Genomic DNA, 20,062 nt, shown 5'->3' on the forward strand with positions numbered 1-20,062 from the left:
TTGTATTGCTGCAAGAGGTGCACATTTCGAACAAAATCTTCATTAAAAAGTTTATAAATAAAATAATTAAAATAATAAATTAAATATATTTTTTTCTTTTTTCGTGATTTCCTGCGAAACAAAGCAAAAAGGAGCATATGTCTATAGGACTTTTTTTCTTAGTTTTTTACTCCTCTACACGCTCCCGAAGTTTTGCCATTTAATTTGGAAACACCCTGTATATAATTAGGAGCTGTAGTGAAAATCCAGTTTCTAATAATTATGTATAAAATTGATCCTTGTTATTAGATTTAGGAGGTTCTATTGCTGCGAAAACGCAATTGCATCATTAATTAATCGACCTTCCTAAGAAAAAGTTTATATATTATTTATAAAAGTGAATGAACATGTATCCATATATATGATTACATTATTCATTTACTATGTAATTTCTGTAATTGATAACAAGATTAATTGCTTATATGATGACGATATGTCGCAACAACCGATTGCTACCTATTATAAATGATCTATAAGACGTATATACTTCATAGATTTTTTATAAATGATGAAAATCAAGAAAGTCGTTACTTTCAATTCTAAAAACATTTAATTAATTTTTGAAGTGAAATAATAAATCAACAAATTTTTACTTTATTTTTAATAAACTTTATTTTGTAACAAATTTTAACTTAAAGATAGTTACAAAGATAGAGAGATACTAGTTGAAATAATTAATCAATTTGTATTATATATAAGCGAAAAGTAAAAGAATTTCATGAGTGAGATATTATGTATTTTATTAGAAATTTATAACTGCGAAAAAGATTTTTAACACATCCGATATATATATATATATTTCACGTAGTAAAATACAGGTACGTCCGCATGCACTTTGAAATCGTCGACTGATAAAAGGAAAGTGATACATGTACGATTAAATATTTCACAGTCGTGAAATATGTGTACGTACGGAAATAAAGATCAAAGGCTATCAGCTTCAATTGATCTTGCTCTTTCTCTAACTCTCAATCCACGGAGTCAGTAGTGTAACTATAGAGGGGCCTTAGAACATATACTTCTAGAAGAACTTCTATAGAGCGCTGAATGTGAAGCTAACATCTGTGCGAGAGAGAAAGGTAGAGTCCCAAATGTTCGCAATGCACAGCACCGTCTGTATGAATTATACAGTTGGTTTAATGTTTCTTACACATTCATACATTACGCAGATGTGTAAGACGGCAGTGCTGCATAGTGCTTCGCATGCGCATTGCGAACATTTGGGACTCTACCTTTCTCTCTCGCACAGATGTTGGCTTCACCTCGGTATACGGACCAGCATAAGCAATTCCTCTTTCAGTAGTATATGTTCTAAGAGAGGGGCAAAGGGGACTGTGGCCCCGAGCCCAATGGTCATTGGTCCTTGAAATCAATCACCCTTGAAACTTAATTTTATTATTTTTAATTACATTGTCCAATTGCCTTGACATTCTATAAGTCGTTTCCAGTAGATTTCTATATCGAAAGATATAATTAATACAAAAGTATTAAAAATGCCTGTTGCTTATGCAGCTGTTTTACCACTATGGCTGTTGGAATGGAATTGGTCCACATCCGGTCGTCCGCTACTGCGTCAATGGTTGACCAAGAACGGAAATGGAAATTCTACATTGTGGCAATAAAAAATTCTGTTTTTTTTTGTTGGAAGATAATTTATTTGCGTTAAATTCCAATGCTCGATCCACAACCTTTAAGAAGCCATAAACCGTAAGCCTTAAGAAATTGACTAATCACAGTTGAATATGAGTAAAATAATCGACAGTGATTGGTCAATTTCTTACAGCTTACGGTTTATGGCCTTTTAAAGCAAGGTTGTGGACCTAGCACAAGAGGTAGACTATCCGTCAGTTACAGTAATTGCAGAATCATCGAAAGCGCGTACATATTATTCGCGAAAACTCTGACTAGCTTCTATTACAGTGACATGAAATATTTTGTGTTGTTCGCGAGGTTGTTCGAGCGCAAGTGTATGAAGAAGAATCTCGTCCGTCGCGATCGGCTGTCCTCATCCGAAATTACACGAAATTAGGTATATATTCACGAATCGTTCCTATCCATCACTGATGTATCTAAGATACTTAAACTCCTGTCAGAGTACGTAACAACGCCTATTTTAGCTTTGATTGTGAGGTTTTCTCAAAAATTTAATTTCCGAAAATTCGGATTATTTCGTCAAATTTAGTCGTAAGCGGACGTAAGCTTTAGTCATTAATCGTGTTTGGACTATGAGCATTAATATAGAAAAGTGATCACTTCTCAGTTTGTGAAAATTTTCGAAGGAAAGAATCGATGACCGTGGGTGTACATAATTAGATTTTTACTTTATGATATTTAAACAGCCTAAGTCTAATCTAATTACTAAGGAAAATATATTATAACAACTCTTTTCAATGACAGGGTCTTCAAAAGGTTATGCCCACAGATCTAAATTTTGAAGTTATGCTACTGACTTGAGTCTACAGTTTTGCAACTCCCACCGTCTCGTCATAGAGAATTGCATGTTGAAATTTCTTCAAGCATTATAAGAAATGATTACCCGTAAAGATTTATGGCACAAGCGATGCATTTTTATTTCACTTTATGACCGCGCAATACGGCATACTTGCGCGCACACTTCGCCGCGAATTTCATTCAACAACGTTCCGTCAGTTGCAACAGGCTTTGAAGTCGTATTACGATAAATAGTCTTTGCATTGGACGGCAAAAATAATGGACAATTTATTATTGCTGTACATTTTCTCGTGATTTTTTTCTGTATTTTATGACCTGAAATACTAACGTGTTCGTTACGCTACGAAAAAATTATGTATGTCGAACAACAGGCTGTTATTTTTTTCACAAATATTGCCATCCGTTTGGTTGGCAAACGCAGGGCAATTTCAGAATTTTGAAATTGTACCGTGAATAAAAAAAAGCAAGCAAGATCAAGCGTATATCAAATTGTCAGTTAGAACTGACCTTTGCGCGTACAGTTTTGCATATCGGGGAAAATGGTTCTCTCAGTTGAATTCTACTTTTGTTGGGTAGTACTTCCCCTTTATCACCCAATAAAAAAAAGCGGCCTCTATATCATAAAATACAAGACAATATAGAAACATCCTCCCTCGTTTCTGTACCCGTCGTATTCATAAATATTGTGAGTTAAAAATGCGTTAGTATTAATCTCAATGTTATACACACAAAAACAAAGAGTTTCCATTAAACGGAATTCTCATAATTCAGGTGTCGTACCCGCGACGGCAACGTCCTAAGCGGTCCTAAGAGCACTTCTATAAACGTAGGAATTATAATTACAGCAAAAAGTAGTGAAAAAGTTCGCCGAAGCTCTTGTCACATATTAAGGGCGTTGCTTTGTGGTAACTTTTCTTTCTTTGTCTCGACAATAAAAAGCCCCCGTGAACCTCGTGAACTCGTTTGCTGCTTCAGCGAAGCTATTTGGTTACAGTGAAACATTCACTACCTTATATAGCGCACTCATCCGTATTTTTGCACGTATTTCCGTAAATGAAGTTTGGTTTAAGCTAACTTTCAACATTTTGTCTATCGAAAAATGCTTGCAGCAAAGCTAAATTGTGTTATATAATGTGAAATTAATTTTCTTGCAATTTGTATGTTATTTTTGTCTAATCAACTTTCAGTAGAGAAAGATATTTTATTTATAAGTAAAGTTTTTTAAATATACATATTATTTTCACTATTTATGCATAATAATTGATAAATTATCTACTGTTTTATTTTAACATAAATTATATAAATAACGAAATTGTTGATCGAAATTACAAAACATAAATTAGTTACGCTCTTAAAATATCTTTTTAATCCATTCGCATAAAAAATTATTTAACTTAGAGAAAAAAATTATTTTAATGATTATAATTGCATATATATATATATATATATTTTAAGAGCCTCTGGTTTATTTGAGCATTAATAATTGAAATATGAAATATGAAATATTTTATTTCTATATCATATGAGACTAATTACGTTTCTCTCTATGTCGAGAAAGAATGTCATACATAATATTATACACTACATTAACATATAAATTTTCGTCAGAGTGCCGAATTTACGTCAAAGTTCATTTAACTGATAAAATACTGTTCGGATAAATTTTCAAATTGGATCATTTTCTGTCAAGAGCGATGTTATATACCTTTGATGGACGCGAAGGCGAAATACGCGGTTTACACGATGATTCATCGTAGGTAAGGTTTATCCGGTGTTCCGTAGAATCACGAGCATTTCTCAAGAGAACTCGAGATAAATTGAACAAGTTTCTTCGAGGGAGCACCAGCTACGTTATTTCTCATATTACGAGGAGAAAGGAGTGCCTCCGTTTTCATCGCGTTATTGTTGTCGCGCTTTCTCCGCCCTTGAATGCATAGCTAATAAGACTTTTGTTAAGTATTGGAAGACAATTGTCGTAACTGTCAGTATTTCAGCTTTCCTTTGTTCTTTGCATTTCCCTAGAGTGAAGTCTATTTCAAAACCGGATTTACTGAGGCTGATCGGATACCAATGGCGATTTTATGTTAGTTTGTTCTCCCGAATGTTATTTGACTTCCAATATTCCAATATCTGATTTATTCTCTATGCGAATAAATCTCCTGTCTATATATTTATCTATCTATCTACATGTACATCAATCTACATATATATTTATTTTTTTACATTGACTTAATGTTTAAAATATAGAACGTTCACAAATCGCCTGGGAATTTGAAATAGGTCGTTTAATAAATATTAGCATTACGTAGATTAACCAAGTTTTGACGGAAATTGTTCTACATATCACGCTTAGGTCGTTTTTAATTTTGCGAATATCAAAGTTTAAGCGCTGAGTAAATGCTTCCTTGACTTTCAATTATGAAAGTATCATTTAACGGTACAGGAAAACAAAACTCACCGTCGTTTGTATAATTTTATTCAGAACAATTCTCTTGAGATGCTCTTGCGTAACTTGGAGATAATTTCATCTGCGCATCTATATTTTAGTATGAAGTACCGCGGTCTTCGGCATCTGATATCGTCATCTCATTCGAGTTATCGCAATATAGATATCATCGGGAAACCTTAATCAATTCACTTTGAAGTTGTGTTGACGTTCGTATTACTAATATTAATATCCATGAAACCGCGGCTCATACACACGGCTCGTTAGAAATGTCATTTTATTTCGTTATCCTATTTCATTAGTTTTCGTACCTAGAAAAAAAAAGAAGGAAAAAAGGGAGTAAAGTTTATAGTCGTAATCAACGAATGCAGGCGTTGCTTGGTAATGTAAAATTACGGCGGGTGCAATGACGAGCCAGCACTCTAACGAGAATCCAACCGTACAATTCGAATTCGTTCGGTGTTCGTTTGCTGGTGGCAAAATTTCGTGCAGAAAATCGAAATGCGCTTTAAAATCTTCGTACGTCCGAATATGTTCGGTTACATCCACAGAAATATTAGAACTGAGATGAAATCAGATAGCAAGTCGTAAGAAATAATGACGTTGCGAGCTCGATATGATTTTATTTTTCCCACAAATAGATTAAAATAATTTAGCGGAACTCTAAATTGCGTCATGCAGTACATCTCGCCTGTCGGCAATAACTCCCTCTTTCTCTTTTTATCTCTTTCTGTATCTCTCATGACAGTTTGGAAACTACGAAAATTGACCTCATGCTTTATCTCTCGCTTGTAAATTTATTGCGCTTTTAAATCGAAGCCCTTATTGGCAAAAGTTTGAAATTTATGATAGCACACATTCCGTTATGAACGTCATTAACTTTTATATGTAGAAGATACGCGATATGTATACAGTGAATGAAGCGCGCTCCTGTTCTTCTAATTTGAACCAAGCGATGAGTAAACGAACTTCTGGCAGCTCGTTTCTAGCTGTAATCCCTCGATAGAACATTTCTCGATGCATTTCCCAAGCATATCATTATACACTGCTAGAAGGAAATAGAGAGGGCGAAATACAGGCATCAATTATCGACTATGTTAAACGAGGCATGCAGCTGTTTAAATTTCACGGTAAAAGGGAAAACCTTGTTAGTTAGGTATATGTATGGACAGTTTAATACTAAATTTATACCTTGATTTTGTAGGATGTGTGATTGTTAGATGTTACATTGATGATGGTAATTTCGTGAAACAATTGTTTGTTCCAACTTGCCTCTATGAGTTTATTATCTGAACCATATTACGTGCAGGGTATATGAATTTTTAAAAGCAAGTCCGCGAACTATTTTCAAATATAAAATACGACACAATGGAGAAAAATAAATGTTTTAAAAATAACGCCGAGATATTTCCCTTCTCTATGTAATGTTTTAACGAGAAAAATTCAAAAGGGATTGTATTATTTGTTACGTGTTATATTAATCGTTTTGGTTTCCGTAATGTATATTGTATTCTTCTTTGTCTTTGCTTCCAATTTAAGAATACAAAAATTCGTTGTAAAAAAAAATAAAAGAGATACTTTTTGTAAAATGAATATATTTTTAGAGTATATTTTATTTACGCATATGATATAATATATATAATGTTTCTACCGATTTTCTTTTCCCTCTATTTTCTTATTATAATATAAAACATTTATCGTATTAAATATGAAAACATACATATACATTATATTTTTCTTTAATATAATACGTGATTTCTGAATCTGATTTAGTCTCTCTTATAACAATGTTTGTAATTAAAGTTGGTAATTAAAGTTATCACTTGTAAATTTCGTTCTATTTTCATATGCGATGATGCTTTTCAAAAGTAATCAGCGCGTAATGTCAACATACATATCCCGACGATATCAATAAAAAAGAGACACAAAATTTTCTCCTCTCTCTCTATGTTTTGACTTCTATAATATCATTCATTTGAAATTCTAATGTTTTGATAATTTATTTTGAATGTGACGAAAAATATCTGGAGACGTTTTGAACGCTATTCTTGAATACAACAGTTTTTATAGTTGTATATTGCAGTGTAAAAGACTTTGTTGGATTAAAGTTGTCGTAGAAGAAGAAGCATATAAAAACCTAGTTTTAACCAAATAATATTATGTTACGATGATTAACGATTTTGTTATTTCTATCAAAATCGATTATACTATGATCAATCTTAAATATAAACTTCGTAATTTCTTTAAGAAATAAAAAATTATACGAAATACGCACATGTAAAGTACATGAGTGGGTCTATTACGTATACTTTGTTAAGAAAAAATAAAATGTATATTAAAAGTAATTTAATGAATTTTATTAAATATTTGTTTAAATAGTACTAACGAAATATTTACTAAATATAAATATATATTTATTTAATTTAAGCACAATTTTTTAAATTTTAAAATAATGTTTATTTACTGTAAGTAAATATTAGTACTATTCAAACAAGTATTTAATAAAATTTAGTGAATTTTTTCAGTGTACGATACGCGGATTGAGAAATGCTGATTATTATATGTATTCTACATTGCTATGCAAAGAATGTTTGAATCGAAATCAAGACGCAGTTTCGTTACTTCTTGCGTCGTTTATTGTTTTCCGGTTACCATTTCTATTTTCTGGTACAAAGTGGTGAATAATATGAATATTGCAAGTTCAGCGAAACGAAATGATTGCAAGCCTCGAAAATTCATCTCGATACATTTTGTTAAAGAACGTTACCCAGATTTGATAGGAAATCGATAATTGGGGGAGCTTCAGGAAGTGATCATAATTAGCTTTATTAAACATAAATTCCCTAACCACAATTTCCTGTTATGTATTATTTTACCTTTGGTTAATATTAATTGCTACATGTTCAATCCTTTAATTACATTATTAATTGCTATATACTAAATTATTTGTTGCTATATACTCAATCGTAACTGCAATATTATTCAAAAATATCGATTAAGATAAAACAACGAATTTAAATTGTATCTTAAGAATTTTTAATTTAACAATAATCGACATTTTAAAATAGCTCTAATAGTACTTTGAATTTCCTCGAAATTTATTTACTAGTAGTATCTACATTATTAATAGTACTAATTACAATTAAAGCTGTACCTTTAAGAAGAATTTCGCTTGATTAAAATATGATTTATTTCTTTGATATGATAATAGAAGATAAGAGACGAAAAATATAAAAGATAGAACCATTTTTTTATATTAAACCAAACAAAACGTCGAAATTTAAAATTATTGTACGCAACGTAGTTATTCTTGCACTGCTTTTGTAATTGCTTCTATACGTCTCCAAGATATACAACACAGCCGTGGTCTCTATCCTCCCGTTCGCTGTTAACGAATGTTACGGGCCTCAGTGGAGCGAGACCTCGCCCTCGGACGCGCAATTCCGGTTGATATGCAACATATGCATGCCACGAAATACGCCGCAGCATATATCCGTCTATGTGCTCTCTTGCCTTTGTAATTGAAGTGTTCTAGCGTTGACACGCTGGTTATGTCCTGAAATAATTCGAAGTATTTATCAGTACAATTATTTTACAATTTATCTTTTAATAGGGACGCTTGTATAAATATTGTCATTCTTTTGCAAACATACAAAACCACCTGTTTGAAAATTTATTTTCTCTGATATTATTATCTCTGATATTCAATGTGAATTTATATTAATGTAATTTATATAAACGAATTGATTGACACACACAAATCTTTTTTATATAAATTTAGGACGACTTTTTATTTAAAATATTTATGTCGATATTCATACATTCCTATTTGAGATGTTTGATTAATAATAGAAAAATAGTTAAATTATTTTTGGATAACAATAAATTCTAAGGGCGATTCTAAAAAATCAATGTATAGGATTTATATATGCCATATACATCAAGAAATTACAAACTTTATATATGATTTAGTTGAAATGCATCGGTATCAGTTTGTTTTATATCTTATGTCAGTGTGATGAAACTAAATATATACGATCGTAATTCATTTGCGGATATAAATAGCAGCGTAAAAAGTGTGTGCTTTGCATTTTTAGTCAAAACTGTGAAAGATATTGCACATTTTGCTAGAATTTCTACGTAGATTGCGACATATAAATCAACCTTTTTGTTGAAACAAATATGAATCGGCAAAGAAATTAACACCTATATAAAAATTCATTCGTGAAATTCTATTTAGCAAATTTTCTATTACTTTTTTAGATATCGTTTTATGAGAAGAATATGTTTATTCGCATTTCTTTTGCTTTATTTTACTAATATACAATAAAAAATGTAAATTTAGTATTGATACGTAACTTGAATTTAAATACTGCAAACGATGATATTATTTTTACATCAGTTAAAATATTTTTGTATATATTACTGATGTCCATAAAATGGCATATGTAATAAAAGATAAAAATTTAAAATAAAATATTTTATAAAGCCAAACGAGATGTAAACAATTTTAAATTGCAACATTGCAACTCCTTCAAATTACATAAAAGTTCATAATAAAACTGATCTTGTCGAATGTGGAAATTGCGTTTATGATTGTGATGTAAACGTGAAATGAAGTTCACAGAACACTTTGATGATTTCAGATAAGTTTGTTGTGAAACTTGGCCTAAAGAAATATTTGATTTACAAGCTCTTTATAAAGCTTTTCACACTTTGACTGCGCGAGACATTTGTTTTGTTATTTCAATTTCGATGTCCAGTGTCAGACATTTCAGTCGAATATTCTAAAACAGTTTCAACGGATGTTGTTCAGTGTAGCGTAAATATACGGTGCAATGGATTTACGACGCGGCGTACATAAGCGGATTTTACGTATGAACATTAATTACGACTAATTACCGCACAAGTTGTTATGATAATAACATGTAAATGCAATTATTGACAAGTGCTATTTATCAAAGCAATAAATACAAAAATCGCTGTTAAACAAGTACATTAGTCTGTATTTTCAGAGACAGTTATATCTCCTACACATTACACACGATTCTCTTTTATTAATACATAATCATCTTGGTATAATGAGCGATTGTTTATCGTTTCATTGATAACTAAAGCAAAAACAAATGATAAATATTAGGTGTTTTGACAGAATCGTGTGTGAGAAACAGATTCTCTGAGTTTGATAGAATGATCCACGATTAATTCTAACGATTGATGAACACAGTTGAGCTAAATTTGTTATAATTTTTCTCATCGTAAATCTCTGCTCCATTTGAGAAAATTTTATTGACCAAATTACGATATCTTATCTAACGTCAGAAAGATTTTCATTTTATAAAAATTTTTACTGAGAGTCTACATTAAGAAATTTGATAGTTCCATTAATCCAAACTGTTACGAAAATTGATGGGAAATTATACCGGACGATGAAATTGATATCCATTGATATTCTGTTTGCGTCTGTTGCAGCGGCACTGTTGTAATTAATTACTATAATTTCTGTGCGTCCCTCGTGCATGATTTCTAGCTCACATGATGATTGCCATTTGGACAGTCAGTGTATCTGTTCCTGGTCAAATCTGCCATCAGAATGTCACCTATTGCGCATCGCCGTAATCAACTTCATCAAATCAGTTGCAGTGGATTATATCCCATCGATTAAATTTAATTTGGGTCAGATTGATGCTCCCGATGTCAATGGCAGAATTTGAAATTGAACGTCTATGGCTTGAATGTATTTTACTTTTTGATTTGATCTTTCGTACAATTTATAGTATTTGATCATATCGTTCGGTTTTCTCTTCGTTCAGTTTCAATCACCATTTCAGCGTCATACTTGATGGATATCCATGAATGATGTGGACGTCAGAAATCTTTTATTAGTTGAGATGCTCCGTCTGTTACCAGGAAATATAAATGTCACTGCTTCAAGATTACCTAAGTCGCTGTAGATAACTCACGCCATAGAACACGCACAGATCAATAAGATCGTAACCGCGGAGGATAATGGTTGATGGTTAATCGAGGTGATTACGTAGCTTAAAGGCTTTACGATTAAGATACGCTGGCATGACACGTGCTTCGAACGCAGAGAATCGATAAACATCACGATTCTTACTAGCGCAAGGTTTCAGCCGTGCATGCCTATGTATCATGCCCAACATAGAGGTGGGTGTAAGTGGGGAATAGCTTTAAGCATCTGATCATTCGGCTCATTCGCAATTTATCTTCAGTATCGTTTTATTCGCTGTGCTTATATAAACGTACGCGAAGTTATTGTATACGTACCGATAATCAAGAAAAATCCGAGCCTCGACTTCACGGAATCGGAAAACCTCAATCGAAACAGGTAAACTTGGGAATTAGGATGAATGCTGTGATACGAGAAGAAACGTGCGTGGATTGCCACTCCAATTAAATATCTCTTGTATATAAGTCTACAGTAAATAATTTATTAAAAGCTAAACATTATATATATATAGTGCTATATATTATCTCTTATCTATTTACATTTTGTGTAATAAATTTAAAGTAGACTAATATTAAGTAATAATTGGAGATGTAAAGATTGATAATTTATAATTTATTAATTGTATATAATTTATGTTTTATTAGCAATATATAAAAATATAGATAATTTCATGAAATTTTAAAAAATATTTATTAATTAGAAATATATAAATATTTAAAAAATGTTTTTCTTATATTATAATATATAATCAATAAAATTTTATATTAGAGGAAAAATTATTTATTTTACATTACGAATTTTTTCTGCATGCTACTTGTAAAAAATCATATTTATATATTATCTAGTAAGTCATTATATAAAAAAAATTATATAAGAATCATATAAGAATATAATGAAAATTATATAAAAAGAATATTTCTAATATACGTTAAAAATAATTATTTGTTAAAAGAATAGTTTGCAACACAAATTCAATTGTGATAAAAAGTTATCAGTGTGTGGCGACGCTTAAAATCGTATACAGAAAATAAGTATAAATTATATTTGTCATAATTTTATACACGGGCTTTTCGACAGAAAATGCTAAATTTCCATGAGAATGATTGCAATTTGACCACTTGATATTTCTGCTTTATGTCAGGCGTAAAATATTTCATCATCGTAGTGCTGTAAGCTCCATCAAATAGAGTTACATAGTTGTGCGCGACGGTGGTCGTAGAGTGAAAATGACAAGTGATGTACTAGAAGCTAATAGAACTGCACGACATAGGTACGGACGCATATGCGAGGGTGTCCTCATTTTCGATATTACTCTTCGATGTAGCAAATTCATAATTGGTTCTCCATCCATCGTTATAATAGTGATTATATACGCGCTTATTACTTAATTAATATAGCACTTGCAGTAGTCGGGGTCAACGTCGTGATAATTAGATGTACAACTGAAGGTGATTGTTGCAAGCAGCATTAAGCATCACTTAGCACGAGTTCTAATCAGTGTTTATTAAATGTAACTTGTTTTTCATGAGTGAATATCTAAAAGAATGACTGCTAATATTCCGTAGCTACGAGTTATGTAAATATTGTGAATTTTAATTAAGTATATGTATATCAACTTCCTTATTCTCTCGATAGCATCACGTTTCCTGTTCTAAAAACAATTATCGAGTATTTATCTAATCACAAAACAAGTTTATGTGCAACATTGCAATATTCGAATCTCAAGTAAAATAAACAAAAATTGATTGAATAAATCCTGTGTTTAATTAATTTGTTAGCATAGACAAGGCACTTTACCATTTCATTTTTACACATATAATAATGAAGGTTTAACAAAATTAATTTGTATGGGAATATACATACATATTACAGAATCTCATAATCACAATATTCTAATAGTGTATTGTGAAAGTAAAGTATAGAATAAAAATCCTAACATGAAAATGTCGAGGCCGAAGTCAAAAATAATTTTTGAAGTATATCTGAACAAATATAACCAATAATATCGCATAAAATTCGCGCTGAGGCCCGTAATTACACAGACATATGTTCTATATATGTTGCATAGTAGCAACATATGTTGTTAAGAAATGACAGGTTAGTTCGCATCTGTGTAATATCACGAGTATCAAACAAAAGCGAAAAATAAAAATTGTCAATAAGTTACGTAGTCTTCTAAGAAAGAAAGACAATAAAATCGACCGGAAATAGCAAAATAAGATTTATAACAATAAAGTAACTTAGCACAGTAAGATATAATCACACACACATAATTTGGCACAGCCGACACACTTTCGCTAAGAATTTTTATCAATGCAATTTTCTTGTAAATCTTAGAGAATGCCGATGAAACGGCTATCAAGGATGACTCGTCTTAACAACTAGCGGATATTGAAAGAAAGATATAAGAACGAATCAGTCAGTTAATTAGTTAGCCAGTCATCAGTTAGTTACACGAGTATTATGTAAAAAAATTAAGCATATGAAATAAACTTTATTAAGATTAAAAGGAATTAGTTCGCGTTCCTGAGTCTCTTCGAGGAATCGAAAGTGAATTTAATACGATATTACTGTTATCTTTAAACGATTATAATTAAAAAACTATTGTGGCCTCGATATTTTTGTATTAGAATTTTTTATTCTGCTTTACCTCTAAAATACGTTAGTAAAATATTGTACGATAATTGTGAAATGTTCCGTGTGTGTATATACACACACGAAATATCTCGCGCGCGCGCGCGCGCGCGCGCGTGTGTGTGTGTGTGTGTGTGTGTGTGTGTGTGTATTTATTTATTTGATAAATGTACGCATACAGCAATCAACAATCTTTTGTTTCTGCATTAGAGATTTCCATCAAATTGCGTAATGTTGCACGACATTTCATCGATAAACTTGTTTTGTGTCGCGTTGTTGTGTGCATCTATTTTCGTGTGACAGGGATTCTAGTCTGATCGGCGTGTTACATATTCCAAGCGACGTGCACGGTCGGAATGGAAATTGTATCAAGCGATTAAGGTGCGTGAAAGGAGCAAGGATATCTCTTTCCAAGGACAGACTGCTTATCGATGCGGGGGTAACCGTGTATCTCGTTGCTGCGCCGACAGAAAATAGTTATGCAATTCCTTTCGGATTTCATTGTTAAATTTCTATACGTGAAGCACTATACAGATCAAAGCTGATGTAATATTAGTAGCAAAGAGCGTGTAAGTGAAATATTTGTGTCCGTATAAAATGTTAATTCGTCATATATTCGATACCGCAACGTACCGTTTCCTCGTTCACTGATTACCTTGAAACTGTTATTGGCTTTACGCAAATCGCGTGGCTGGTGACCATTATGAGAATAAATGTGAATATTCAGTTTCAATTTTAATTTTACAGTCCATAATCATTCGTCGATATCCTCTGCGATGGAAATTCCAACTGATATAACGAGGTCTTTTAATTCAGTCGATTTAAAATGTACATTGCAGTTAAAAAGATAAATTGATGTTAAAATCTCAAATACAAATTACATCTTTTATTTCTGAGAATAGGCGAATATTAGCGATAGTTACCCATTTCTTAAGACTCTATTTCTATATTTTTATTTTTATTTCATAATTCTATTTCTATACCTTCATTTTTATTTTTTGAAGGAGTTGTTCATCTTTACAAGAGAATTTATCGACGAAATTGAACATCCGACGAAAATCGATATTGTACATTGACTGAATTATGACGATTGATAAAATCGAGATGTCGGGAGAATTCGTGCCGACCCCGAATTTCGAACCATCGGAACGATGGAGAATTATGAAGAACATTCTAGTGATTAGTTGCGCTTTCATGGTGAATTTTACTGCTTTTATGGGAGCCTCAAATTTACAGAGTTCTGTCAACGCAGATCAATCGTTAGGCACATTCACATTGTCGGCGATTTATGGTAGTCTGCTCTTCAGCAACATTTTGTTACCCGCTTTAATCATAAGGTAAAGTAATTTTTCTTATATATTTTCATTTGCATCATTTCGTATAATTTCGTGTAAGTCAAAAATTAATGACTTAATACAGAAGTGTATTTAAAGACTACTCCGATTGCCACGATATTTTGCATCTCAGCTAAATGGAGAACTCTTGTCAAATCCAATTGCTGTTACTTGTTATCGCGGTAGAATGAATACAAAGTTTGTGTGTGTGTGTGTGTGTGTGTGGGAAATGTATATCGTCAATTATGGTAGACGCCGGAAATGTTCGATGTGTTTCCTATATATGAGGAACTAACAGACAGCTAGAATTCTGCATACAATCCCACGGTTTGTGGGATTGTATGCACTAAACTTTATTACGCGTTGTCGTTTTCACCTTGGCCCGGAATTACGTTACATGGAATCCCCGTGGGTTCAGGTATTAGACAAGAGTGAAATGAATATATCTGGGTATCTGGGCGAGGATTCAATATGACATCTTCCTAGTCAACGTAAGATAAAGCGGAAAGCCTTTAGTATACTGTCCAATATATTAATATATGTTTATTCTTATTATATTAATCTTTATAATTATTTGAACACACACACAACTTTGGTGTATTTTTTTAAATGATCTAATTAATTGATTTTTTAATGAATTATTTTGATCTAAATAAATATATTGTATTTAATCAAAATATGAAGGATAATATATAATTTGTATTTACGTAATTTTGTTCCAGTTGGTTAGGATGCAAGTGGACAATGTCCGTTTCTATATTGGCTTACATGCCTTTTATAGCTTCGCAGTTTTATCCTAAATTTTATACTATGATTCCCGCTGGACTGTCAGTCGGATTAGGCGGTGGACCGCTTTGGTGCGCAAAATGTACTTATTTAACTGTGGTAGCAGAAGCTTATTCGACCATTTCAGATATAACCGTGGATGTCCTTGTTACAAGATTCTTCGGTCTTTTTTTCATGTTTTATCAAATGGCACAAGTATGGGGAAATCTTATATCTTCAGCAGGTAGGTCATTATACAGATATGGACATATGCGACGATCAAATTTATATTTCAGAGATCAAATGTGTTGAAAAAATTGTTATTAGCATATTATTCGTATCTGTTTTCGACTTGAACATTTCATTTACAAATGTTAATTTTAATGATGAATCTATAATTGCTTTGGGATGTTTTATAAAAATATTACGTAAAAGTTGCCGTTCTGAATACTAACGAACTAGACAAGAATTTTATTGTCCACAGTATATGTAAATATTTAAAGACTCCCATTTTATAAATTTAATATACTTTGATGAAGATTATATTAAGATCGAAACATCTGAGAATATATATTTTATGACATTGTTTATAATAATAGCGATCGGTATCTAACGTGGCTTTAATAGCTTAGTTTATTATTTACATGAGAGATTTATAAATCTTATTATTGTTTAATTTATTATATTATAATTCAATTTATTTGCTTTGCTAGAATACGAAGAAAATGATTAATCTAAAAAAATAGTAATATATAAGAAAAACAAGCAACTTTTTTGAAGTGAAAAACTTAATGATAATAATTCTTTTCTCAGCTTCAAGATAAAATATATCTTTGCTACAATTGTTTAATTACCTTATAGCTTAAGATAAAATTATAAGCGACTATGAAATCACGAACCGGAATGAAGTGACGCAAAAAAACTTCGTTTGCAGTCCGCGCAATCTTTGTGGAAGCGTGTATGAATGCGTTGCTGCTAAGCTATAAAAACGCGAGCGCCGATGAAAACGAAATTAAGTTTCTACTGTCGCGAATCACGAGATTATGAAATAACGACACAGACTGCGCAGTAATTACAGTTTGGTCGGGCATTTTAATGACCATATTTTGTTTTAATAAAACATATATTTTAGTATGCTTATTCATGAAGAGAATTATCGGCATAATTGATAGCATCTCTATTCTTGTAATTGTGTCACCCTCAGAGTCTCTCATAATTTTTTAATGCGGCTGCATTGTTATTGTTAGTAATCAATTATAATATATTCTTTATTTCATCGTTTCTCTTACAGTTCTTTCATATGGAATTGACACGGTTGTCACAAACGTCACTCTGAACAGTAGCGTTGTGGCCGAAATTTGTGGGGCCAATTTCTGTGGGGTGTCTGAGGAAAATGAAAATCCAAATTTGCAACGACCTCCAGTAGAACGAATATACCTTATTTCTGGAATTTATTTAGGCTGTATGATATTAGCTTGTTTAATAATTGCGTTCGCCGTTGATCCTTTATCCAGGTATATTTTAGTTTATCGCGGTTTTCGTTGTCAGAAATGTACATATTATAAAATATTTATATTATTTATTTAAATAATAAATTGTATTCGTATAATATATATATGAGTTTTATAATATGTATTACTCACTAAGCATTAACAGTAACGACATATATAACGACAAATATAAATGTTAGTTATAATTTCACTCATCAATTTATCTGTAATATAGTGCGTCATATTACAGTTATATTGTTGAGTGAAAAATTATAACTAACAGAGTTATATTACTGTTAGTTGTATTTACTGGAGTATAAAAAATTTTTTTGACGCTGGAGTTTCCATTTTATAGGTATGACAGGAACAGAGCCCGCTTAATAAAAGGATCGTCCGGATTCAAGCTCTTGACCGTGACATTAAAACTACTGAAAGAAAAGAATCAACTTTTAATATTGCCGATAACGTTGTTTATTGGGGCCGAGCAAGCGTTTTTATTTGCCGATTATAACGCAGTTAGTAAACTACATATGAGACTGCTGAAGTTTAAAGAATAAAATTTGCATTTAATTAGTAATAAGAGAAGAATTTGTATTATAACAGAGCAATAATGTTTTATATTTGTTACAGTCGTTCGTTTCTTGTGCTTGGGGGATTAATAATATTGGTTACGTGATGATATGTTTCGGTATCACAAATGCTATAGCTGCACTTTCTACGGGAGCCATCGTGAAGTTGACTGGAAGAAAGTCTGTGATGATTTTTGCTTTTTGTTTGCACTTGAGTCTTTTCGTCTACATGTTACGGTGGAAACCGACACCAGAACAGGGTATTATCTTCTTTCTGCTGTCGGGTTTATGGGGTGTGTGCGATTCGATCTGGCTAGTACAAGTCAATGGTAAGAAAAATTAGTAAACCGCAGTATTTAATATAAATGTGTTTTCAGTCGTTTAGTATTGATCAAGAATTTTATATACAATGTTTGCAAAATTATTTTACGGTAATCACTAAGTCGAATTTCCTAGTTTACTTGTTGTACGTAAAATTGTACCGACAGATATCTCCACTGATGGTATTATACCAACCAATAGTATAAAACAATTTTATTTTTGTGTGGGGTTTTTAAAGAAACTGTTAATGTATACATCTTATAAATTTAATATGTAACAGTTAACAACTTTGCGGTTTTCAGCATTAAGTGGTATACTATTCCCTGGTCGAGAAGAAGCAGCTTTCGCAAATTTCCGCTTGTGGGAGTCGACTGGTTCAGTGGTAACGTATGTATATAGCCCATATCTGTGCACTTGTACGAAGCTGTATCTTTTAATCGGAACACTGTTCGTTGGAATGAGTGGTTACGGTGTTATCGAGTGGTTAGGTATTCGAGCAGACAGAACTGTTTCTAACAACAAGCCTGATTTAGAATTAATAACTAATACAGACGTCAATCGATAAGATATAGAAGTAGGTATCGTCTTTTTCAGTTGACGGAATTGTAGAAAACTGTTGAAATGTTTATTTTTTAATACTATCAAAAAGTACCAAAAATGAAAATCTAACAAAAAAATATATTTCTAAAAAGTTTCTAAAAATTTGGTTTCTGAAAAATGCTTTTCAATCATTATTTATAAAATCTTGTCCTTAAAATACATGATAGAAAATAAATTATGAGTCTACTAAATTATTAACCTGAAGTACCTGAAATTATTAAGACAAGGAGAAAAATGTATTGCTTTAAATATTGTCAAAAAGACGAGATTTAAGGAAAAAGTTTGATTAAAAAAGTTAAGAACCGATAATTATGTTATATGCAAATAGAATTACAAAAAACATGCATACAGTACAACAATTACTCATCTGAAAATGAAATGATTCTTAATCGCGAAGAGTCATAGGTACGACTTTTTGTTATTTGTACCACAATATATGTTTTTATTTTATTTTTGTGGACATCTACTAAATTTTACACAGGTATTCGCTTAACGGCTAAGATTTTTCTTGTCCTTCATTTTAAATACGTAATTTAATGTTACATCATGTGCCTAGGTGCTAACATTCAAGCTAAAGCTACGGCTGCTTAGTTTAATTGTATACTTATGTGCTTAATTGCCGACTGTGCTTATTTCGTTACCGAAATCAATTGATTCCCGCCTTCGGGCGAAGGCAGATTACCGAGTTGCGTGATTTTCTCATAGTTAACCGACGTTTTCCGAAGCGGCAATGTCGAATCAATTGATCGGCGAATTGTAATTTAGCATCGTTAAATTGCTGATTGTATCGTGATTATTAGCTTAACTTTGCATTCATCGTATTTACAATTCAAGTTCTGCAGTTCAGTTATATACTTTATAAAACGTAGTAGGAACTTTGGTTTCGCTGGGCAATGTTTCATGAGCAGTTTCCTCTTATTGATTTGTGACTTTATTTCGTGTCTCGACGTGGCTCTTTTTAGAGGGGATGTTCATTTCTTCTTTATTACTCCGTTATGAAATATCTACTCGTTCTCTCTTGTTCGGTCTATTTTTAATTTACCAAAATTATCGGACAAGGCGAGCAATTCTGCTGGAAACTGCTATAAAACATTCGCCCGTGGATCTATCTTCCTTAATATGACACTCACGAATACAATTCACATTTTTTGTAATACTCATGTTTATATTTTCGTAAGGATCTATTTGAATATTTCAATTTCACGAAGAAAATACACATAATTCTTAAACCGTCTTCGCGTTTTTATTTTTATCACTACCGCAGTTCTTTCGACGCTCTGCTCTTTTTCTCTCTTTCTCTGTCTCTCTCTCTCTCCTTCCTTTTTCGCTCATATAACAAAATTTAATAACCGGAATATTTCTGTACAAACATTTTCGCTCTTTTATCAAAAAGGATAACATACACATCCCACCCCTTAATAAAAAATTTTGAATTTTGC

At 31.9% G+C, this 20,062-nt stretch overlaps 1 protein-coding gene across 6 annotated transcripts in view; it reads left to right on the plus strand.

The window, feature by feature from the left end:
• Positions 1-18,674, plus strand: part of LOC108725543 (UNC93-like protein) — a 141,841-nt gene extending 123,167 nt beyond the window's left edge. For 2 of the 6 annotated variants that reach the window (XM_018452612.1, XM_018452610.1), the window contains 6 exons: positions 14,549-14,881; positions 15,601-15,887; positions 16,935-17,157; positions 17,489-17,648; positions 17,764-18,031; positions 18,326-18,674. In XM_018452612.1, coding sequence (XP_018308114.1) covers positions 14,628-14,881; positions 15,601-15,887; positions 16,935-17,157; positions 17,489-17,648; positions 17,764-18,031; positions 18,326-18,588 — 1,455 coding nt within the window. In that variant the 5' untranslated portion in view covers positions 14,549-14,627 and the 3' untranslated portion in view covers positions 18,589-18,674. Of the gene's footprint in view, positions 1-11,172; positions 11,289-13,756; positions 14,260-14,548; positions 14,882-15,600; positions 15,888-16,934; positions 17,158-17,488; positions 17,649-17,763; positions 18,032-18,325 lie in introns of those variants that run through there. The other 4 variants (XM_018452611.1, XM_018452614.1, XM_018452615.1 and 1 more) reach the window with 4 other exon arrangements.
• Positions 18,675-20,062: the final 1,388 nt, after the last annotated feature.

The sequence above is a fragment of the Mycetomoellerius zeteki genome, unplaced genomic scaffold, assembly GCF_001594055.1.
Source record: "Mycetomoellerius zeteki isolate Tzet28-1 unplaced genomic scaffold, Tzet1.0 scaffold35, whole genome shotgun sequence".
Classification (NCBI taxonomy): domain Eukaryota; kingdom Metazoa; phylum Arthropoda; class Insecta; order Hymenoptera; family Formicidae; genus Mycetomoellerius; species Mycetomoellerius zeteki.